The 23,831-nt window shown below is 38.4% G+C and overlaps 1 protein-coding gene across 6 annotated transcripts in view; it reads left to right on the top strand.

Annotated features, from left to right (window-relative positions):
• Positions 1-2,382: 2,382 nt before the first annotated feature.
• Positions 2,383-23,831, top strand: part of DMXL1 (Dmx like 1) — a 77,839-nt gene continuing 56,390 nt past the window's right edge. For all 6 annotated transcript variants that reach the window (XM_048290677.1, XM_048290674.1, XM_048290673.1 and 3 more), the window contains exons 1-6: positions 2,383-2,529; positions 12,405-12,530; positions 16,056-16,133; positions 18,199-18,277; positions 18,775-18,907; positions 21,155-21,221. In XM_048290677.1, coding sequence (XP_048146634.1) covers positions 2,443-2,529; positions 12,405-12,530; positions 16,056-16,133; positions 18,199-18,277; positions 18,775-18,907; positions 21,155-21,221 — 570 coding nt within the window. In that variant the 5' untranslated portion in view covers positions 2,383-2,442. The remainder of the gene's footprint in view (positions 2,530-12,404; positions 12,531-16,055; positions 16,134-18,198; positions 18,278-18,774; positions 18,908-21,154; positions 21,222-23,831) is intronic.

The raw sequence follows: 23,831 nt of genomic DNA, 5'->3' as shown, positions 1-23,831 counted from the left end.
ACACTTTTAACTGTATTGAATAATTTAAAGTTTTTCTTTTTAAATGCCAGTGTGCTACAGTGCATTCGCTTTGACATTATAATAAAATATACAGTACATAATTTGTCTGCAGCTGAATTCACACATGTTGCAGAAGTGAGAAGGGGAATCAATCAAACTGCAGAACACATGCTAGTGTCTGTCCTTGCCATTTCCCAGGCTGAGAAGTGGAAGAAGCACAGCAGCAGTGTCAGGGATCAGCACTGAGGTGAGGTGTGAAAGCTCCTGTGCTACTGTGCACTGCTGACAGCAAATATGGGAGGGGGAAGGTAGTGCCCCATTCCTGGGAGCCTTGATATGGATTTATATGCCTGACAGGTCATTACATAGGCTCTCACTCTCTCCACAGAGGAGAGAACACAAGTTAATGTCCTTTCTTTTATAAAGTAAGCCAAACATACTAATCTGAGTAGTGACAAAGGTCAAACCCACTCAGAAAGGAAAAGAGAAGTTCTGTATTTTCTTAGCATATCAGCAGGTTAGGGTTATTCTAGTTATAAATGTCATACTGTGTTGTAAATAGATATAGATTAAACAGCAGTTATCAACTACAGAGTAAAATTTTCCTTTCATTATATTTGTTGGTGTCCTGAGTTTCCCCTCCTTCCTGAATTCTTCACCTTCCTCAGACAGGGGTCTGGGATTGCTGTCTACTGTTAGCCTTCTCTTTCGTTATACTGCAAATCCTATGAGCGCCTGTGGATTGAATAAGACTTGAAGAACCAATATAGATCTGTAGCACCTCTGACCTCTTCTGTCCAGTCTATTCCAGATCAGTCCTTGTGGGAAGAAGTTCCAGCTGGCTGCAAGCAAAGTCAGAGTGGTTCACAGTGTGAGCCCAGAAGTAGTTGGTTGTGCTGAAAATTGCAAGTGAGGGCCTCTTACTGTTTTCAGTCATAATTCACTTTCTTACCTAGAACCCAATGAACAGAATTTTTGTTACCATAAAAATTCACTAAGGTTGATTTTTGACATTCTCAAGCTGGCAGAAGAATTAAGATAATTTATCAGTGATCAGTAATCCTAGCCAGATTAAGATCACTATATATTGATAGGATAATTTGATAAGCTTTTTGATCTTTTGCCAAACAAAAGTGATTAGGGTTATAAGAGTTTACAATTTTCTTTGGAGGAACATCTATATACACAGATTACCAAACCTGATGGATTTTTTTCTCATATCAGGAGACTCTAAAAATAAGAGAAATCTTTCTTTAGTATGCATGAATTACCAGCAGCAAATACTGTTATGGTGACATGCTTGTCAATCTGCTTTTCAAAGGATGCAAGACTTATATTTACTAAAATGATGTGTAAGACATCATGCCCAAAGGGTATGAGATTGACCTTGCTTATGCAAAGACTGGAAACGTACATTGCCATCTACAGATACATAGTATGACTTTATAAGTGTCCGGGGATGTGGTACACAAAGTTATGCCTAACAGTGTCAAATTATTTTAATTTTGCATTTTTTCTTGGAAGAGCTGGTGGGCAGAAAGGGGCTCTAATATTTGATACAGAGATAATCTAAGAATGAAAATTGATGCAGGACCAGTAATTTACAAGAGAAAATACTTGTAGTGCTGAAATTCCTATGAGAAAATTATAGAAGACAAAAAACTAGCTACAGTGGAAAGAAATATTAAAAAGTGCTTTCAGTGTAGCAGAGAGAATGGCCACGCTGCCTCACGACTGGGAGACACCTCAACTTTCCGTACATTTGGTGGTGAAGAGCTGCTGAAACGGTGAGGTGCGCCGGTAGGACGGGTCCGCAGAGCCGGAGCGTACACTGCCTGCTGAGCTCGGGCCTGGCTTGACCTTGCCTGGTCTCGTCGGGCCAGACCGGCCCGCACTAACCCCGCTCACGAGCTGCAGTGCCTATCCTTCACGGCTCCATTTCCTCTCATTTTATGAGGACGGTGAAAAGCCCTGCTGCCTACAGGCAATCTGATGTCCAAGTAAAAACGTTTTGTTTCCCAAGCCTCAGGGACCCACGTCTCCCTTGACCACGTGCTTTCTCTTGTCATTGCCTGATGGGAGGGCTGCGGCTGAGCCCCTGCCCTTGTGAAAAGGCTGGGAGGGGATGCGCTTGGGGTCACCGCTGTCGGCCCCAGCAGGCGGGAGGCGCAGCGGCTCGGCAGGTTTCGAGTCCGCTCCGTCACCCACCGCCTGGCTCCGGCACGGCGGCAGCGTTTTCCAGGGCTGTTTTGACAGGAAAGTCAGGTTATTTTAACAGGAAAGTCGAGTTCGCCAAGGCGCAGACGAAGCTCTCAGCCACCCCAGGGACGGCGGCCAGGCCGGGCATGCGCGGCGCCCGCCCCGCCCCCGGGAAGCGCCGCCTCCGCCGCCGCCGGGCGCGGGGGGACGAGCGGCGGTGGCCGAGCGGCCGCGCCTTCCGCCATGAACCTGCACCAGGTGCTGACGGGCGCTGTGAACCCCGGGGACAGCTGCTTCTCCGTGGGCAGCCTGCACGACCAGCCCTTCACGGTGAGCGTCCCCGGCCGCGGCGCCTCCTCAGGGCCCGGCGCCGAAAGCGGCTGCGTCAGGCGCGGCGGCCGCGGGCGGCCCCGGGCGCGGGGCTCGCCCCGGTAGCGCCATCCCGCGGCGGCGGCGGCACCGCTCGAGGGCCCCGGGGGTCCCGGCCCGGCGGGGGCGGGGACGCGCGGAACTTGTCTGGAGCGGCGGCCCCGGTGCCGGAGGCGGCCCGGGCAGGGCGCGGGGTCGGCGGGGCGGCGGGCACGTGCCGGGTCCGGGAACGCGGGGCATGGTGGCGGTGATAAAAGATTACATAAACGGCAGCCGGGACGTGCGGCTCGCTCGGGAAGGGAGTTTCAGCCCTGCCCTGCAGTCGGGAAGGTGGCTGAAATCTTCTCCTGGGCATTGCTGAGGAAGACCTTGGAATACCCAGCCCTAGTGTTGTTGAGGTTTTCAAAGCGTGTTTGAACTCCCTGTCGATGTTTTTTCTTAGAGTGGAGAGAAAACACCTGAGTGAGTTGTAAAGGCCAAAGTCTTTATTAGCGTGCGTTTCCCTTCCTTTTGCTTTTGTTTTGTAAACAGACTTCTGTTGTGCTCTTCTTCCTACCCTCCCTCTGCGTGAGGCTGAAGAGGAATGAAATCAGACGCAGCAAAGTTTCTCAGGGCAGCACGCTGGGGTATTTTTAACCTTACCTTTTATGGCTGCCCCCAGCTTCAGCATGGTGTGCTTTCCAGTTTGATAGGGAAATGGTAGATGGAAATGCAGGAATGAGAACTTGTTGTTTGCTGTCCCGTCTGGTGTACGCAGTTAAGTTCATCTGGCTACTTGCAGCTTGGCTCTGGGGCAGTGGAGCAAAGAGCTGCTTCCCCCAGGGTTAGGCTGGCTCTGCAGAGTCTGTCTGCAGCGTTGTCCGGAGATGTCCTTGCTTCCTATAAATAAGTTCATATTGGAAGATTTCTTAAACTACAGCAGTTGGGAATTCAGATACCAAACTGTGCCAAACCCTCTAATTTTACATATCCAGAAATGTCAAAGACTCACCTGTGGTGGGAAGCTGTTTGGTAAGAGACAAGGAGGTTTGCTTTACAGTGGAATGCTAGTAAGCTTTAAAAATATGTTCTCATAAGTTTGCCATTTTGATGACATTCTTTTTTGAGGGAATTATTTCAAGTCATTCATGTCACTAGAATCGCTTTCTACTTGTTACAGCTGAACTTACGTAAAGTTTTAGAGGTCTCCAGTGGATAAGAAGAGTAGGACTCTCTTCTTGAGGAGAAAGGAATGATTGGGAAGTGTAGTTTAGGATTTTCATTACTGTGGTCTCTCTTTTGGAGGAGCTATTTTCATATAAGTATAGTGTAACAATGTTTCTGTGATATAAATGTAATAACAATGTTTCCTGTAGTTGCATTCATCTTCCTTTCATTATCCATTTCCCTGGAAGGTTATTAATGGATTTCTTTTCCTCAGGTTTAAAAAGGCTAACAGAAATATCCTTGACTGCTTCAGGGCTGTTTTTGTTGTCTTTACTGATTCTATAAGGCTGTGTGAAGTTAGTGAGATTGTTCAGAAGGATTAAGAAGTGAAAGGTACTGAAGCTAATTTCTGCTTTTTTTGGAAAGCGACGATGGACTTAACCTTCAGAAAACCCAAGAAAAAAAAATTGACCATAGTTTTTCCCTGTCTGAAATTACGATATAAGCATTAATAAGTGTAAATACTATTGAATTGTATTTTAGAAATGGAAAAAAACCCCAAAAATGTCAAACTTCTATGCTTCCAGTTTTTGTGGCTGAGAACTCATAGGAGTTGATATTTCAGGGTTATGGACTATACAAGAGGGGCAAGTTGTCTTTGTCCAACAGCAGGACTTGGTCTATAATTTTTTTTTTTAGCTACAGTATGCTTCAGGATATTTTCTGATAGGCAGCACTGAATATTTAAAGTGCAGCGTTTTAAAATACTACAGTTTTGAGTTAAAAATATCAAGATTCTTCTCTTAAACTCTGAAAAATTTGAAGCAAAATTAGTGTAAGACTGCTTGTATGCACCAAATTGTATCCACCTTTTTGAATATGTGCAGTTATGTTTTAAGGAGGTATTTCAGAGATTTGTTCTAATGGGAGCAGGTTTGTTGTTCTGACTTTGTTTTAGAATGTGAAGTGTAAAGTGGAGCACGAGCATCCTTGGAGAGAACACTGCTAAAAAGTTTTTAGTCCATCTCTTATTTATAGGTATAAAAAGGCTCATAAGCATCAAGATACCATAAGATGCGTACCTGTTGTTTCTCTGCTGAGGGCAGGTGGTAGTAGCGTATGGCACACTGAATCAATGAGAACCTGGCTCTCAGAATTTACCTGTTATTCTTTATGTCCCTCTCCTGATACTGAACTGTTTTATTTTCCATGTACTTGTCCACAGTGGAAGACATCTTTTGCTTTCTTTTATTTATTTCAGATCTGAAATATTTGAGTAAAAGTTTAAAAAGCTCATGGAGTTCATCACACAGGAGTCCTCTGAACTAGTTATTACTGAAGTTGTATTTAAGTTATTAAGTGGGTAACCAGCACTGATACAATTTGTTTGCATATTCGGTTCTGATTTGGTAAAGTTTTTTTATTACTTCTCCCCACCAAAGTAGCAGAAGATGGCAGGGGGGCAGGAAATCTCAGTGAGCAATAGCAACTTTAGAAGTACAAGTCTCAAGACTCATAATGAAAGTCACAAAAGAGCAATTGTTTGTAGAGGTAAAAATATGTTAGAGAAGGATTAATTACATGGATTATTTCAAAGGAATAAAAATATTTCCGTGACAGATTTCGTCTCTATGTGTGATTAATTCTGGACTTGAGACTGCTTTGTATAATTAATAGAACTGGGAACTTGAAATATGAAGTTAAAAGGCACTTGTAAAATTTGGGCTGGGTTGGGGTTTGATAGCTTGGTCAAGACCGCACTGAATTTTCTAAAGATATTGGGTTGCAATAGAAAAAGGCTTCCCATTCTGCAAAGTTTTTTGATAAATAAAAGTAATTTCTGTGACTCAATGGTATTCTTACTTATCTGTCTAGAAAATAGTTAATATTTGTACTTAGAGCTCCCTGGTTATCTGTAGTCCAGAAAATTAACTGAGTGTTCATAAGAGTCAGTCAAGAAATTACACTGGTTACACCTCACCTGCTTCTTGGTTGGGATTAAATGAGGGGAAGGAATTTAGTAAGGGAACCTTTTTAAGACTTCCTTTTTTTTTTTTTTTTTTTTTTTTTTTTTTAATGGTATTTCAGTTAAGCTACTCTGGACATAAGAAATCAATTGTTTCTTAACTGAATTAATCTTAAAAAATTGGTAACATTTCTTTACACATCAGTGAAAAGTGCAGTTTCAGTGAAATATGATTCTAAGTGCATGGCCAATCAATTTGGTACTTATATATACTGTAATACAGTTGTAGTATAATATTTCAAGTACTTTTGATAAATTTGAAAGTTGGGGTTTCTTTTCCAAACATGATGAAAGATTATTTCTTAAAATTCAATTTAGCATCCTAATAGAAGAATTAAATTATTTAAAAGAAGATATTTAAGTGGAATACTTAGACTAGTGTAAGTTCTGATGCAAAAGTGGGGATGGAGGGAGACCATACTAAAATAGAAAAAAATAATTTGGCAAGATACCACGTGGCTCACGATGACTCTTTTGATTTTGACCATTCTGTGCGCAGGGCAGAAAAGTATAGCAATTATTTCAGTATCATCTGCTTCATAGATTTGTCTTTAGTTTTTATCTTGACTTTTACTGGGTTCTGCATTACCTTTCTAGTGTATGTTCATCCCATATGTGCTTGCATGTGTTTAAATATATATATATATATATATATATATATATATAAAGTCTTTATAAATATGCATGTGTGCACACACATTCTGCTGCATTTAACCACGGATAATAGCTGCAAATTAATGTTAGGTGTACTTGTGCCATTCATGTAAGAGACATAGGTTAAATGAAGTTTGTACAAGTTGTCCAAGGTAATGTGTCAGTCCTTACGTAGCTGTAGCAGAAACTACAGCAAAACCTTTGTATGTCAGTACACAGAAGAAATATGTCAAGAAGGTTGAGTGTAAGGGAAATAATTGTATTAGAGGTGCTGTGCTACGTAAGAGGTCGAGACCCCTGATCGTTTGCTTTCCTTCTGTTGATAGTAATTTCCCAGTACCAGTCTCGAATTGTGAGTTGTGTATATCAGGCTTTCATGTTAGAAAGAAGTCAGAAGAGTTCATATAATTGTCTTCATTATTTTCTGTTAAAACTCCATGCTTTTAAAGCACTGCTATAGTCAAAATATCTGTTATTCTTCTTCAAAGAAATATTAATTTAGAAATAAGAGCCGACATTGGATTGAAAGAATGGATTGAAATGTTTTTTGGTGAAAACCCGCTTCTGCAATGCAAAATCACATTTATTTTCACAGGCCTGGAACATCTTTTACTCCCTAATTTCAGGCTTGTTTGCTATGTCAGCAAGTGAGATCCATGGTCCTGCAGCTTGAACTAGTTCTATCTTGTTTATTTCTGTAACAGAAGAACAAAGCATTGTTTAATAAACATTCCAAGTACATGATAATATCACGTTATCTGCTTGTCTTACTGTGCAAAGACAACTTTCTTGTAAATGTTCTAGGGCATTCTTAAGGTGAAAGGCTTTATGGCCTGCCAGCATCAGACCTAGAGGCTCTGCTTGCTTCAAAAACTCATCTTAGGGTTTTAATATTATTACTATTTTTTAAAATTAATACATATTTAATACATTAATACATATTTAGGAATTCTTTCTTCATTCAACTGTCTGGCAGCATTTTGTGCTCCCTTTTCCCTCCCTTCCCCTCCCTGCCAAGGGCCAGGTAATATAGGTAAGTGTGTGTGTGTGTGTATATGTATGTTATAATACATATGTGTGTGTCTCTCTATATATATACATACAAGAAATTCTTGTACTGGAATCACTTCTTGCCCTCTGCTTAAGAGAAGACTGGAATTACCTTTTTTCTTAGTTACCATAGCTTATAAAAATGCACTCTTGTTAGCTGCTGTTAAAATTAAGATGAGTGGCATGTGAACTATCGTGGACAAGTCTCGCAGTAAAAGTTAGATAAAGTGACTGGTCGGCAGAATTAATATTTGTTGTATCTGAGACACTGTTAGGGTATGGAAGATATTTCTTACTCCTGAGTACAGTCTTCTATTATACTGCACTAAAATACCTCTGCAGTGAATAAAAAAATCTAAGTGTAAAATTAGTCCAGCAGTTAATTTTATGCACTTTGTTTAGAGAAATGTCTTGGTAAGATACTGCTGCTCAGGAACCTCATTTAGAGCTGGAGTCTGGGCTCCAGTGAGTGTGTAAAAGGATTTGATATCTCGGCACAGATAGAGTCTAATGGATGAGTTGCAGGGGGGACAACAAAGAACCAAAGGACCGACACCTTAGGAGGAGGGGAATACACAAGCTTCCCTCCTAAAGTGTCTGGTCAGTGTAAGGAATAATAGGAACAGTAGGCAACAGTAGAAAAGGGTGCCAGTTGCAGTATTATTTGCCAGAAAACTTAGTCACCTTCTTATTTAGAGACTTCTTCCATTGCAATACGTAACTTCCCTACCCTCTGCATCCCTTGACTTTTGTCTTTGAAATTGTGGTTCTCCTGCAGGCCAACATTAACTAAACATCAGAAGTAACCTCCAAGTCATCATCCTTCTGCTTGGCTGTAGTTGTATTTGGAAGCTCTTTGAAAATGTCTTTTTTTCTCTCTTTGGGAACAGATCAGCTCTACAGGCTTCAGAGGTAGTCAGTGGTTCTGCAGCTTGTTGGGCACTGGGAAGCCAATGTGACCGAGTATGATCTAATCTATCTGAACAGACCAATGTCTGAAGTGATTCTTTTTTCTCCCCAAATATAATTTTTTTCAAGTAGTGTGGAGAAATACTAGAACATAAGGGTGGAATTATTACATTTTTCTTCTAAAAACAAAATTTTGAAAGGGCAGTCATCTTACCCTTACCTTTTTACAAGTGCACTTACAATTGGTTGAACTGCTAGGATGAGAAGATACTCCCCAAGTTTTTATCACAAGTTTTTATCATCCCCAGTTTGACAATTTGATGTTTTTTTTAAACACATGGCATATGAAGCTATTATTGAATATAAAATAATAGCCATGTTTAAACATAGCAGAAGAGAGGAGGAGGTATAGTTCTTATTTCATATTCATAAAGGGGACACCTTCAGGAAACAGCAAGTCTAGGATGCTTGAATCCTTCTTTAATATTTCTTATCCATCACATCCCAGGTTAGCAGGAGCTAGCCTGGGTTCTGGGTTTTGAGCAGCACAATATAAAAATGGCATAAAGCTATGAGAAAGCATCCAAAGGAGACAGTGAAAGGTCTGGAAGCAAAGCCACATCAGCAGTGATAGCCTGGCTAAGAGGAGACTGAGGGGAGACCTCATGGCAACCTACATCTTCTTCATGAGGGAAAATGGAGGGGCAGGACTGACCCCTTCTTTCTGGTGATCAGTGACAGGACTCTATGGAATGTCCTGACGGGCAGGTATAGGCTGGATATTAGGAAAAGATTGCTGTCTCAGAGGGTGGTTGGGCACTGGAACAGGCTCCCCAGGGAAGTGGTCACAGTACCAGCCTGACAGAGTTCAAGAAATGTTTTGACACTGCTCTTGAGCATGTAGTGTGATTCTTGGAGCTTCCTGTGTAGGGCCAGGCGTTGGACTCCAATGGTCTTTGTGGGTCCCTTCCAGTTCAGTATATTCTGTGATTCTATTTAAAATCTTTTCTCCTAGTGCACTGATGAATATGCCAGTTCCTCAAGTCTCCAATGTATAATATTTGATAGTTACTAACAGAGTTCTTTTAGTGCAAAATGCGAGGTGTACTGAGGACTTAAAACTGATGGAGTTATTGATCTCATTAAAATGGTTATTTTATGAATTTTGTAATTTCTACTAATAGTATGTGTTACTGCATGTGTTGGTCCCTGCTCACTATGATGGAAGTATAGAGCTTTATATGAAGTTTAACAAGTCCAGGTGCAAGGTGCTACACCTGGGTCAGGGCAGCTCCCAGTATCAACACAGGCTGGGGGATGAACAGATCAAAAGCAGCGAGGTGAAGGACTTGGGGATGCTGGTGGGTGCGAGGCTGGACATGACCCAGCCATGTGCACTCACAGCCCAGAGGGCCAAACGTGTCCTGGGCTGCATCCAAAGCAGCGTGGGCAGAAGGGGAAGGAGGGGATTCTGCCCCTCTGCTCTGCTCCATTCTGGTGAGAACCCACCTGGAACACTGCATTCAGGTCTGGGGTCCCCAGCACAGGAATGACATGGACCCTTTGGAGCAAGTCCAGAGGAGGACCATGAATATAATTGGAGGGATGGAGCACCTGTCCATGAGAAAAGACTGAGAGAAGAAGTTCAGTCTGGAAAAGAGAGGGCTTAAGGACTACCTCATTGTGGTCTTCCAAAAACTGGAGGGACTCTACAAGAAAGATGGAGAGAGACCAAGAACGTGTAGTGACAGGACAAGGGGGAATGGCTTCAGACTGAGAATAGATTTAGATTAGATATTAGAAAGAAATTCTTTACTGTGAGGTAATGAGGCACTGGAATAGTTGTCCAGAGAAGCTGTGGATGCCTCATCCCTGGAAGTGTTCAAGGCTGGGTTGGATGGGGCTCTGAGCAACCTGGTCTAGTGAAAGATGTTGCTGCCGATTGCAAAGGAGTTGGAACTTTTAAGGTCCCTTCCAATCCAAGGCATTCTTTGCGTTCAATCCTATGATTGTGGTGGTGGCATGAGGTGATTTCAGGCTTTCCTGTAAAACTAGAAATAGGAGCAGAAGAAGTAGATATGAGTAGTAAGTCTTTGAAGTGCTCATGAGGCCTAGGGGGGCATACAAAGCAGGTGGGCTTCATACAGCCTTTGACACTTAAATCTTAAATACATTTTTAATAAAGCTATGTCTATGTTTCTATGTTGTATCTTTACATGGAAGCACTTCTTTTTGTTTGTATTTGTTTTCCTTAAAACTGCCTCTGTACAGAACTCTAAATTCTACAAAATGGCTTTGGGAAAAATTGTGCATAGGCTACTTTTGAAAAAGCTTTTTCTGGAGAACTGTGGACTTCACCAGTGAGTCACCAGGTGAGATCGTTTTTAACTGAAGAAAAAAACGTTCTGTGATGAACAGGTCTAAAGTTCATGCCTTCACAGTATCAAAATAATTACTTTAACATTTGATCAAAAATTAGTACTCAAACTCCTCTTTTGGAATGAGTTTTCAGTTAGATTGCTTTGGAACCTGCCGTTCAGTATGTCAGTAATAAATGCTGCTCTTTTGACAAGAGGAATTACACTGCTTGAATGTCTTGAAGCTGAAGGGGGAACTGGACAGGAAGGAGCTCAAAAACTTACCAGTAGTAAGTGATCATAAATAAATATATGGTTCTGTTTGGTCTGCAGAATTATAGACAGCATTTTCAATTATGAGGTGGTGCCTAGTGTTCTGCTGGTTGCAATGTGGTAACTGAATATTGGCTGGTAATGGTGGTCACAGTCTTCTGGCTAAGACTCTTTTTTGAAGCATCACTTAATCCTTTGTGGGGAAAAATGTCTTTGAAAATCTCCATATTTTTAGTTTTATTTATTTTAAATGTGTGTAATGGTACATTAGTCTATGCCAGCCTTGGTAAAATATTATTTCATGTAAAACACCTGAAAACATGATCATCAGACTTCCAATTTATATATCTAGCCTTCAGTTATTCTGCTTTTGTTTTCAAGTCCACAGTTTTTATTTAATATATCAGAAATTAGTAGAGGAGTTGGTTGTAAGGCATGATCATTTTTGTCAGTGTATGGAAATCTTCCATCTTCAGTTTCTGTGAGACTGTTCTGCTCTTGAAACTTTTAGTCAATTAAAACGGTATTTTTGATCCTTTTATCACTCTCGTGCTCTCTAACAGAACACTGTTGTTTGTGCTCTTAATTTTGTTGCTGTCTTTCTGACTAACGTTTTAATGGGCGTGCATTCCTTCTTCCAGGACTTTCATCCTTGAATGCTGCTTTCTTAGGCTAATTGGATGATGCTGCTCACTGTTGTTTCTACAAGTTTCTCCAGCATTTAATCTTCTATTTTTATCTGTACTCAGTATCTTATAAGACTTAATAGAATATAGGAAGAAATTTGGCTCAAACATTGCAGGACTCAATGAACTGGCTCTGAATGTGTTAGATATATCAGCATGCTCAGTGAAATATAAACTTAAGAGAGAATAGAATTAATGCAGATAACAGGAGACTCAACAAGTCTGAGAGGACAGGTTTGCTTTTGTATAATTAAGCTTCATTTTGTTACCCTTTTGATTTTTTCCCATACAAAGTCCTTACTGAATGTTTCAGTAAAATAACTTCTAAAGTCTGTCTCCAGTCTAAGAAATATATTACTTTTTCCTAGATTGCAAGAACTTTGGTTTTTATCCTTTTCTTTTAGATGTTTTTGTATTTCCATCTTTTGTTTGCCTTTTCTATCATGAACCACTATTTGCTTGTTATGGAAGTGTTGTGATGCACTTGTAAGCATGGAGAAGGAGTAATTTGCCACTTCTGTTGCTCGGTTTTAAATTGCAGACATCTGTATGATCTCTGCAAATACCTCTGTTCTACTGACTGTATAGTTTTTTACATGCATAGGATGCATGGACTATACTGTTTCATACTTCACTGATACACTGTGAGTAGATAAAGCTTTACACTATTTTGGGGTGTTTTTGTTTTCTTTGGGGTGTTTTTATGTATTTTTTTTTTTTTTTTATATACTTTAGGCATATGCATCAGGATGTGATATTGTGGTACTTGGGACTGACTTTGAAAGATTACAGATAATCCCTGGAGCAAAACATGGAAACATTCAAGTGGGATGTGTGGACTGTTCAATGCAACAGGGGAAGGTATGTGGTGCAGTGTTTCTAATAATGTTCCAGCAATGTCATGTTAAGCACCTTCTCAGGAATGTGGATACTTGCAAGGTAGGGCAAATATACTACAATGAATAGTAAAATGACTGATTGCTTTCTGTCTTTACTTGTTGTAAGCAGCGCAGTAAATGTGAAATAGTAACCATAGATATGATTGATAGTTGTAGAAGATAGGTAGGACTGCACGAAGGCTGTGGATTCAGGGCTACATAGAGGACATGGCAAGAATTTGACTATAGGATGACTAAGTTGGAAGCAAAAGTAATTTATTCACTATGGCTTTGCACTGCTAGACATGTCATTGGCATGCTTTGACATGTTAGTGGCTGGCAGGAGATGAGTGCCTCCACAAAAATTACTTTCAGATCATCCAGAAAAATGACATCTGTTTCAAGCAATTCATAAAGCCTCTCTTGGATGGGGTTTGCTGTCTTGAATTCTTAGCTTTTGTTTTTTGTAGGAAAGTCTGCATCAGAAATGTTGTATTTTAGACAAGATTGGGTTTTAAGTCTTTTTAACAGAGCATTTTTTAAAAATTTTCCTGCTAGAGTGAAAAAGAAATAACCAGGTAACTGTCTTTTGGGATGTCACAGTTATGTAACACCCTATTGGGATGTCACAGGGATTAAACTACTGACCAGTTCAGTAGGAACTCTGGATAAATAATTGCTCATGTAAGATGGGTTTTCTACCTCTTTTGTTTCTTTAAGCCTGTCCTTGTGAGTAGATAACATCAGCTTTCTGCTCATTACCACAAGCCTTATAAGCTGCTGAGACCTTTGGTTAGATTCTGGTGTCCATCTTGAGACAAGACCTCTGATGGAATTCAGTTTGTGTTTACATGTGAACTCTGTGCTGATGAAACCCTGGCCACGCCCTGTTCCTGCTTATTAGCATTTGAGTGATAAACTCTTGGCAGTGGTAGTAAAGGAACGCAAATGAAAATGAGGAAATGTTCTCTGTGTCTCTGGCCTCTCATAGCCATAAAGTCTGCCTGGGTTTCTCCACTGGCTGCTGTTAACTAGAAGTTGTTTTTTGAGTTCACTGAGCATTATTTCTCCGAATTTGCAAGGTCATCTTGATTACATGATACCAATCCTGTATGCATTTAAATGACAAACTGTCATTGAATTATAAGTTAACATGTGAATATATCATACTGTAAGGCTTCCTAAGCTTCAGAATTTTTTCATTTCTTAAGTAGACCTATGAGGTCATTTTGAGTTGGCATGTTGGTATTGTTTGCTCTCAGGAAACTGAATGTGTTTCTAGAGTGCTGAAGTACTAATGGCTGGCTAGTGGATGGCTAGGAATTTGCCTATTGACCAGACTGATCAATGTATTTTCAGGCCTTTCTTAAAAGGATGGAATTTCTTCGTAGAGCTTCTTCACTGGTGTTAACACACAGATTCCTCTTTGGTTTGTTGAAATGTTGTACAATTCCAACACTCTCAGTGTGTCTTTGTTGGAAAAGTACTCCAGCTCTCAGACCATTTTTGTGTCCCTTCTTTGGACCCAACATGTCCATGTCTTCCTGGTGCTGAGGACCCTGGGTGTGGTACTCCAGGTGGTGTCTCACTAGGATAGGGAAAATCACTCCCCTCACCCTACTGGCCACCCTTCTTTTGAAGCAGTCCAGGACATGGTTGACTTTCTGGGCTACAGACACATGCTGCCAGCTCACGTACAGTTTTCCTGTCCACCAGTACCCCCAAATCCATGTCCATAGGGTTGCTCTCAATCTGTTAGTTTCTCTAGTCCATACTGAGAGTATTGATTTTGACTGACCCAGGTGCAGGACCTTGCCCTCGGCCTTGTTGAAGTAGATGATGTTCACATGGTCTCACCTCTCTAGCCTGCCAAGGTCCCTCTGGCGGGCATCCCTTCCCTCCAGTGTGTCACCTGCCCCACACGGCCTGGAATCGTCAAGGAACTTGCTGAGGGTGCTTTCCATCCCACCATTATTCTTTTTGGTGGTGTGCAGCTCAGTGAGGATGAGGGCTGAGTGGCTGCATCACTGCGGAAGCCTGTGGAGATTTTCAAGGGGTAGCAGTTGCTCTAGACACTACAAGTTGAGCATTTTGGAATGCTAATCTTAGTTTGTCTTTAAAACCCATTAAACAATAAAATATGGAAAAAGTGTCCACATTTGGAGAAAAAGGAGAAATCTTATCAATATGAGTTTATATAAATTTTTTGCTGTTGGGTGTGGAATGGAATTATTCGAGAAAAAACAGTAAGTGAGTTAGTTAAAGAGAATTAGAGAGGGCAGATATTAGTCTGAGATACAAAATGCCTGAAGAAACTTTTTCCTTGCAAATGTGACAAAATTATTCTTGGCATTTTTGGGTCAGGCTGATGTTTAGGTTGTTAGAAGGATAGAAATTTATTTAACTATCTGTTCTTCTAATGTGGAGGGTTTCTCTTAAGGCCATGTATCTGTGAATTTTAGGATCTGTATGAATCTCTGTGTTTGTATAGATCTTAGGTATGATGGTTTAGCTTTGTTATTTTTCAAGCTTTTGTGGTTGATACTGGAATCAAAATATATTTTATAGTGTAAATCTAACTTTATTATTTTTAAAGGAAAACTGTGAATACTTTCTAAGTCAGAATTTTACAGAAATACAAAATTGATTATTACAGCGTATCGTATCTGTAGATGTTCTTTTAGCAGCAAACATCACTTCAGAATGCAGGATGTCCGTTCTGTGTGAATCTATGTAAACTCCTTCGTTTTTGTAATTCAGAACACTTTTTGGCAACTTTGCTCTGTGACAGTTCTCTCAGGCTGTCTGCCTGAGGTCTTCAACCATACATTTGGCTTGTTTGGGCTCTTCCTAGCAAGCTTGCTTTTATATGGATACCTTGAGACCAAATACTGTTAATTTGTCTTGCTGCAAGTTTGAGGTGGATGATAACCTGTAATGTAATAAGACTTTCAAACATCAGTTAAATGATCAGATGACCATATTGCAACTCTTTCTGAACTGTTTTATGTTAGCCTTTAGTAGTAGTTCTATATGCAGTTTTCTGCATTGAGTGTTTTGCATGCATAGTCTTTTGAAAAAACTTTTTAAAAGATAGCCTGTTCTATGCTTGGAAAGTGCCCAAAAGTACTCTGAGCATATATTGGTTCCATGTCTGAGAATGTGAACTCTGCAGACTGTTTTGAGTGTTTACCTAATTTAATATGGAAAGAATGTTGCTAATAATCTGATTTTTTAAAAAAAGGTACTTGTCCAGCTATAATCTCAGTAGTTCATCATGATTAATGAGTAAATAGAGGTTTGTATTTTTATTATTCACGACACTAACTTCTTGATTTTTGGTAGATGTCATTTTTCTGTTATCAAAAGGAAATATGGATATGAGCTTCAATTTTATCTTACAAGCAGGGTTAAAAGTAAAATCAACCATTTGCATTTTGTTCTTGTTTGTTCAAAAGCTTGTTTCTTCTATATGTGTTTATATGCATTTAAATAAATACTACTTTAGGTTGCAGCTTCTTACGGCAAGGTGATTTGTATCTTTGAGCCAGTTAGCCTCTTGAAGCAGAACAGCAGTCATCATAATGTGAGTATTTCATCACTCCTTAATTTATTTGAGCAGTTACAAAGCCTGACTGATTTTATTGGTTTGCTTTAAAGTTGGAGTTACTTTGATGTCTTCTTATAATGCTAGAATAAAGTTGAGACGTAAGGTGGTCCTTGGGAAGTGAACATGGTGGGATAAGGACAGAAGCCTGTAATTCAAAATAGTTTTAAGGAAGATAGGCTTTATGATAATGCTTCATATTACTTATTTATGTAACCCTGCAGTTCATTACCAAAATATTCCAGAACCCAAAAAGACGTACACAGCCCCATTCTGCAATGAGTGTAGCCATTAAAATACAAATTCCTTTTTGAACCATCCTGTATAGCCTTTATGTTTTGATGTATTTTACAGTTCTTACTTTAACTTTAGTTTATGTATTTACATGCCCTTGGCCAAATTGTAATAGTTTCAGAAATCTGTAGCTTTTCAAGAGTATCTGACTAGATGATTATATTTCATTGTTATAATGGTGAATAAGAACAATATTTATTCTTTTGGGGCTTACTTTTGGTGACAGTGGTTTAGTGATTAACGTCCAGAATCTTAATTTCTGAATAATATGATTTAGGGCAAGTTATTTAACCATGCCTCTTACATGAAGAGGAATATGGTTATAATTAGAAGCATTAGATTCTAATTAAAGTCAGTTTGTTGATATGAGACAGCGATTGCTCCAGGAGCTTCTGTCTCCCTCTTCAGGGGTTTGGTCTCCCTTTGTATTAACAAATTGTTTATATGGCCGTCTAGTGGATTCCCCTCTTTGTATTAACTGGCTCAGTCATAAGATTCTTGGTGTACATGTAAACCTGTGGTATATTATATATTAAATAAATAGTTGGAAGTGAACACCTGTGTAATATTTACATCACTGGAAAACAGAATAAAATTATGGTAAGATGTAAGTTCTTACACTCCTGTGAACACTTTGGAAGTACTGCTCTTGTTTTTGGTCCATCCACCTCATTTTTCAGTCCATCCTGAATGTTTTTCTATACTGGTAAAGAATACACTTAGTTTGAAACTTCAAAGTTAGAGCAATAACTGTAAGCAGAGGAAGCACTCACCACCCATGCTTTGCTTTCAAATGTTTATAGTTGAAGAAATATTCTGTTACTTCATTCTTTCAGTATGCAATAATTTCCAGCATATTGTTCAAAGTTATTGTAAGATTGTCTCTGTCTTCCATTTACTAGAGTGTTCAGGGTCCAAAAACCCCAAGCAAACCAGCTTTGCAAATACTTTGTTTAGATCCTTATCTGCAGCTGCTTCTTACTGTCTTTTGCCAAACTTCTGAGAAGACCGAGTTGTCATGTTTTAACTTCACATCTATTTAGTGTGATATTTTTGGGGTGAGGGATGACTACTTTTAAAAAAGTCTGTGAATTAAGAAAGAAACCTGTTGGCTCCTAAAATTATTTCCAGAAATGTTTTAATTTTCTTCTATAATTCAAAACATCAAGCCTTTGTGGTCTATTAAGGAAACAGACAAGATAAATATTTTGTGAACTTAATCCTCAACTTGTCTTAGAGAGTGAAGTAGTGATGCAAAAATGAAAGATATTTGACAGTCCTAAGGTATATTTTTAAAAAAAAAGGGGGGTGGGAGGGAAAGGGGAAGTATCACCTCTGTTATCTTAACCTTTTTGAACTCCTCTAATTCAACAGCAGTACAGATATCAAATACCAGGTACATTTAACTTGTGTCATTTTTGATATCTTTTCTTTGTTCCAAAAATAAAATCTTACTTCCTCCTAAAAGAATTCTCAAATTCCAGGGTTTTTTTGTGTACTGATTTTTTTCCAATCTAGATTTTTAAAATAAGAACTTAAAACCCTCTATAAGTATGGTCATATTAGTAAAAGGCTATTTTGTTTTAACATCAGAATGAATCAATTTTTATTAGATCAGCAGTAATTTATGTTAAACATCTTCATAAAATTTGAAGAATGCAGTGAACATGAGCTGTTTAAAATTATAAAAAGCGGAGGGAGGAGAATGAAGTGTTTTCATGCTAATGTTTGTAAATACTTAAAATTTCAGGTGTTAGATTACCAGTGGCAGAAGAATGCTCAAATCTCACTGGAAGGCATAGCACATAATCTAACATGGGATCCCGCAGGTAAAAACAGATTAAAAGAAACACTTATCTATTTGATACCACAACTGATTTCTTAATTTTAATTTTTTCATTCCTTGTGGACAAGGAAAAGGTTTTTTGTTCTGTCCTAGCATGATAGAGAGCACCAAAGCAGAGTGAAATGTACCTTCTGTCACTTACTACAGGGGAGCTAACATACTAAGTGCATCTGTATGGTCTGACTTGATTATTCTTATCTGAACAGATAAGAAAACATGGCTTAAATGGTAAATATTTGTTGAGAAAGAGGAATGTCTACAGTAGACCTAGGCATTTTTTTAGAGCATAACTAAAATTTGATTAATTTTCATGGTTGTAATTGTAGATGTTCAAGTCTACCAAAAAAAATCTAGTAAAGGTGTATCTGCCAGATTTTTTTCTGCAGTTTCAGATTTGTAGAACTTTTTTTCTCTCTCTTTACAGAAGTCTCTATTTTGGTACTTGTTTTGTAGTTAGATTTTCATAAATATTTGTTCCAGGTACTCGCCTTCTGACTGGTTCCAATTGTCTTCAACTTTGGTCCAATGTTCCTTTGGAAAACCCTACTGACAATGACAGTACTGAAAGAACAGATGTTGGACTTGGAGAATGGAGATGTATCTGGCAATGCAAGTAAGAAACACATTTAAAGACACGTAATTCCTTTTTCCTTACTGATTCGTACCTTTGGGATGAAATAATTCGTGTAGTTGAGTGAAATGCCATTGCATACTGTTATTTGATAAATATTATTGATATGAGATAAACTTGAATCATATTTCCCTTGACTATGTGACATTCTTTCTTCTTACAAGATCAGTTGCAGTTGGTTTTGGGACAGTTCCTCAGTTACACAGAACACTGGTAAAATGCTGAGGGAAGGCTAATATTGAAGTTGTCCCAATAGGCACTCTTCCTTTTACAAGAAATAAGGTGAAAGCTGTGTGATTGAAAACTATTGTGCTGGCAGGACTGATTAAAAAAACACTTCCTCCTGTGTTCAGTGTACTGCCTTGTTCTTTCCTTCTCACATCCCCCTGCCTTTCACTCTTACTTTTTCTCAGTTTATTCTGGGTATTTGGTACAGTCATGCCAAGATTGATACATTCTCTTTTCTGTGTCTCTGAATTCTTTTTGTATTCATGTTGAGTTTGATGTTTACAGCTGTGTATTATACGTTCAGAGGAGTTTTAGTTTAGTACTTAAGTTTATAAGACAATTTAAATCATGGTCCTTCTGCCATAGGCAGGCTTTTCTAGTACAGTGGGGTGCATTGTTCACTCAGGAGCAATGTACCATGTGACTGTCTCCTAAAGAAGTTTACCGAAGTGGCTGACTGGGCAGACCCACCTGAAATTCTTCTTTTTGAAGCATTTAGAATTCTAGTAGGTAGTTCTATAGGTAGTTCTCTGCATGTACCAGAAAAACGTCCTTTTTATAATCCTTCAATTGTTCCTTTTTCTCTGTACTTCAACTTTTATCAATGACGTGTTTAAAAACCCGAGATCATCCAAATGACAACTGAAAAGCTTTTCTTTGCCTATGATAAACTTTCCAAATACAAGAAGTTGAAGACTTAGTTTATTTTTTGAGACATCTCCAGGTGCTCATCTCTCAACCTAATAAGAGAAGTCAGGTTATAGACAGAATGCCATTGAGTGTGGCTTTAGAATCTGGGGTGTTGGTAACACTAGTCAAAATCATACAGATAGTGCTTTTCTTCTGTCCCTTCTATAATAGATTTTGCATTTGTATCATGTATAAAGACTTACAGAACTCTTCTCAGGTCTCCACCTGCTTTCCTCTCTTTAACTCTTTTTGTTGGAGATAGAGCTTGGTGTCATCTTCTTTGAAGGAGTAGGTACTGGAAAGGATCAAGAGAACCTGCTTTTTTTGTTCTCCTTTGATGCCTGTATGCTGGCATTTGGACTGCAATTAGATTTAGAATAGATTTTTCTTGTAGAGAAGTCTGCAAGAAAGTGATTTTGCCATACTACCCTTCGCCAGAATAATTTTTAATGCCTGAAGGAAACATTCCCAAATGTTTTCATATTTGCTGCAGTAGGAGAATTTTGCTTAAAACTGGGTGGATTTCTTTCATACACGACTCTTGTAATTGCCTTTTGCTTGTTACTGCACACACTAAATGCATCCTACTTTTGTTGACCTGTTGGATAACTTAATCCCTCTTGAAAGTTGTACCTCCACAACTTGTTACACATGTATTAAATTCAAGATGAAAATGTACACCGTATCTGTGCAGTGCAGTTAAATTCCTGTCTGTTGTTCTTCTTATTAATAAGCTTTGTTACTTAGTCAATAGCTGAGTGCTTCAAACCCTCTAAAAGAAGCTAAAACACTACAAAAGTTAACCACATAATTAGGCTTAGAATATTTTGGTGTAGCATCTTATATCAGTGTGACCATTCAAGTAAAAGCTACTTTCAGATACTTTTTAACTACATTATTCTTTTTACACCTTTTTGTTTTCCTAAGTTGTAACTGTAGAAAATATGAGAAGTGGAGCTATCTTTTAGAGAAGTTAGAAGATAATATGGTACAGCAGAGACCAGTTCAAGATCCGTGTTATCATGAAGTCGGAGCAGTTTAATCTATTAGCATCTGCTTTTCTCCTATGATATTTTTGAATATTGGCTATTCAGCTACAAGGGTTTGGTTCTCTGGATCACTACAGCCATGTGTTGTACATGAGTTTACTTCTTAGTCCTTTTGGACTTTGTTAAATCTTAACTGTTTCACACAACGCAATACACACTTGTATTTAAGAATTAAAAACCTCTCATGAGTTCAAGAAAAAGAATTTTTTAGAATTCTATAAAAGTTGTTAAAATTAATTTTCTCTTCTTCTTTATTCCGTAGAACTGCTTCTCAAGTTTGTTTGATGAAATTCTCACCAGATGGGGAGTTTTTTGCTACTGCTGGAAAGGTAAGCATTTTTTTTCTTTATAGCTTTGTACTAATTCAGGTAGGCTATTAAAGCAAACCAAGAAAAACGCATTAAACAAAAGGCTACTTAATGAAAAAAACACTTTTTTCATAATTTTTGCATAGTCTGTGTATGTGTCTTTACATTTTGGTAAACATGAATTTGGGAGAAAGGTAGTTAGAGGCAGGGAGGTAACACACTAAATATTCATTGCTCACTGTTCTAAAACACTAATTTTTAATTTGTACCAAATTATAAGACATCAGAAAAAGAAGAGTTTTGGGGAATGGGGGAAATCTGTGGATGAGATCACTGCTGGATATCCTACTAGTGAGGAAATATAATCAAAATACCAAAAAATTAAAAAATAATAAAAAATGGCTCTTTCATATGTTTTTGTGTAAACATATCTGTATGCCTTTTTGTGTACATAGAAGAGAATTTGCATTCCCCTCCGTAGTTGTATTGGCACATAATTCATGCCAGTGTTTGTGGCCAGTCTCACTAATTAGTTCTGTGTGCTCAACATTGAGCAGTTTATCAGCAAAAACAAAACCCCTTGGCAAAATAAGCAAAAAAATTGTAGTAAAATGTCAGTCTTTTCCTGAAACAAACAAATCTTTTATTTATACTCCAAAACTTGTTGTTCAGGTTTTGTAAGAGAGTGATGTCCTTATAAGTCAAAGCAGAAAAAAAAATCAAGACTCTGTAGAGGCTCCAGTGAACAAATATGACAAACCCATACACGAATTTATACTGCTTGTTAAGGAATATGACTGAGATAAGTAGTTGTTTTCTGCATCAAGTTTCTGCTGCCAACTAAAGAACTTAGGAGAGGCTGCAGAATTACTAGATACGAAACAAAGTGCCAATATGTAAAGTTAATTAGAAGAATGCAGTTGCTGAGATTGGTGAAAACCTGGTTTAAGTGTCACAGAATCCTGAGTAGTAGTAACCTGACAGAATGTGTTTCAGACTGAAGAATAAAAGACAGTTTTGCAATTTGCTCTAGTCTGTCTTGGAAGTATGAGTGAAAAATAAGTGTGTGCACATAAAAAGTGGTTAGAACAGTGTTTGATTTAGTAATAATGTGGAACTTTGCTGTTTGGGTAATAATGTCTCTTAATACATGCTTGAAAAATAGTCAAGGATGATTCAGTCTGCAAATACATCTTGCTTTTGAAATGTAGTTGTCATGCATATTTTTGCAATTCAGTTACGTGTATCAGGAACAGATGAGTAATGCGCATCTTGATTAGTTTTACGTGTTTGTTTTTTCCTTTAAAGCTTGCTATCTCAGGTCATCATGCTTGATTGGAAGATTAACTTTTAAGGCATTTGCTATCTTTAAAGAAGAAACAAATCTGTAAAATCACCTAGATTTCCTTTTTCAGGGAAAATACTCCAACTGAGGAGCTTCCAACATATAAAGTGAAATACTAGACTTTCCTAGCGATAAATTATTACCTGGATAACAACAAAGCAATAAGTTCTAATGGTCCATATTTTTGTGTTTATTTGAATGTTGTATTCCTTGCTGTAAGTTCTGTGTTGCCTTTAGCCATTTACTGACTGAAAGGAGAGCCATTCTAGCCATGTTTCAGATAACATAAAAATCTATGAGTATATGTTTTATGTAAAAATCAACTGTTTTTTGTGGTTGGCAATATATACTATATATATTCCCCCTTTTTTTGATGGGTAGCAGTTAATATTTTTTTACAAGCCAAGTTTGAGGATTTCTAATGTTACAATTTGATGGAATTCTGGAAAAATTAATTAATCTGCAAGTAGCTTGTATAGGGATAATATTCTTGCAGAGTTTTTGACTCTTATGTCACTTCTGTCCTGTTATCTTACATTATAAACTCCTGCAAAGCAAATTACTGAATAAGTAAGAAAATTAGTAAGTAGGAGAACTAGTATCATATTTTTTATCATAAATGCCTAAGTTAGTTACCTGCCTGGAGAATCTTTAAAACACATCTTTGTTCCTGGGTCTTATTCCTTTACTTAATTTTTTTATGGGGGATGGTCAGCAAAACTAACCCCTTCTCCCCCCAGTAGGGTAATGTTATGTATACCCAGGTTAATTCAGTATTTCAGTGCCATTCACATTTAGTAGCTGATCAACAACTTGTGAATCTAGGTCCAGATTAATTTATCTAGTCCTCGAAGGCATAATCAATATATGTGTATATCTGAAAAAAGCAGGCTGAGCAGTACTGAGCTTGGTTTTTGAGATACCATCTGTGACCTTTATTTGTTTTCCTAGCAGTTAAATTTGTGCAGGCGGTTTGGGTGGTTTTCTGACAAGGTAGAATTAGTCATATTAACATTTGAATACCATCTCAGGCGAGTACAAGTTGTATCCTTGTGATTAAAAATTGGCAGTTAATCAGAAGGACCAAAATGAAATCCAAGTTAGTAATGACAACAGTTAAATGGAGGCTCTGCTGCTGTGTTTCCTTTAAGATCAGGTTTTGAAGCTGTTCTTACAGAACTGTTTCTCTCTGATCAGAAAAGTATTTTACTTTAAAGAAAAATCAAACCTCAAGAGATGTACTCAAAAGTACTTGAAACAAATCATATTCTTATGCAAGGTAGTCT

This window comes from Corvus hawaiiensis, chromosome Z (assembly GCF_020740725.1).
Source record: "Corvus hawaiiensis isolate bCorHaw1 chromosome Z, bCorHaw1.pri.cur, whole genome shotgun sequence".
Classification (NCBI taxonomy): domain Eukaryota; kingdom Metazoa; phylum Chordata; class Aves; order Passeriformes; family Corvidae; genus Corvus; species Corvus hawaiiensis.
This window is presented reverse-complemented; position numbering and strand designations above follow the sequence as displayed.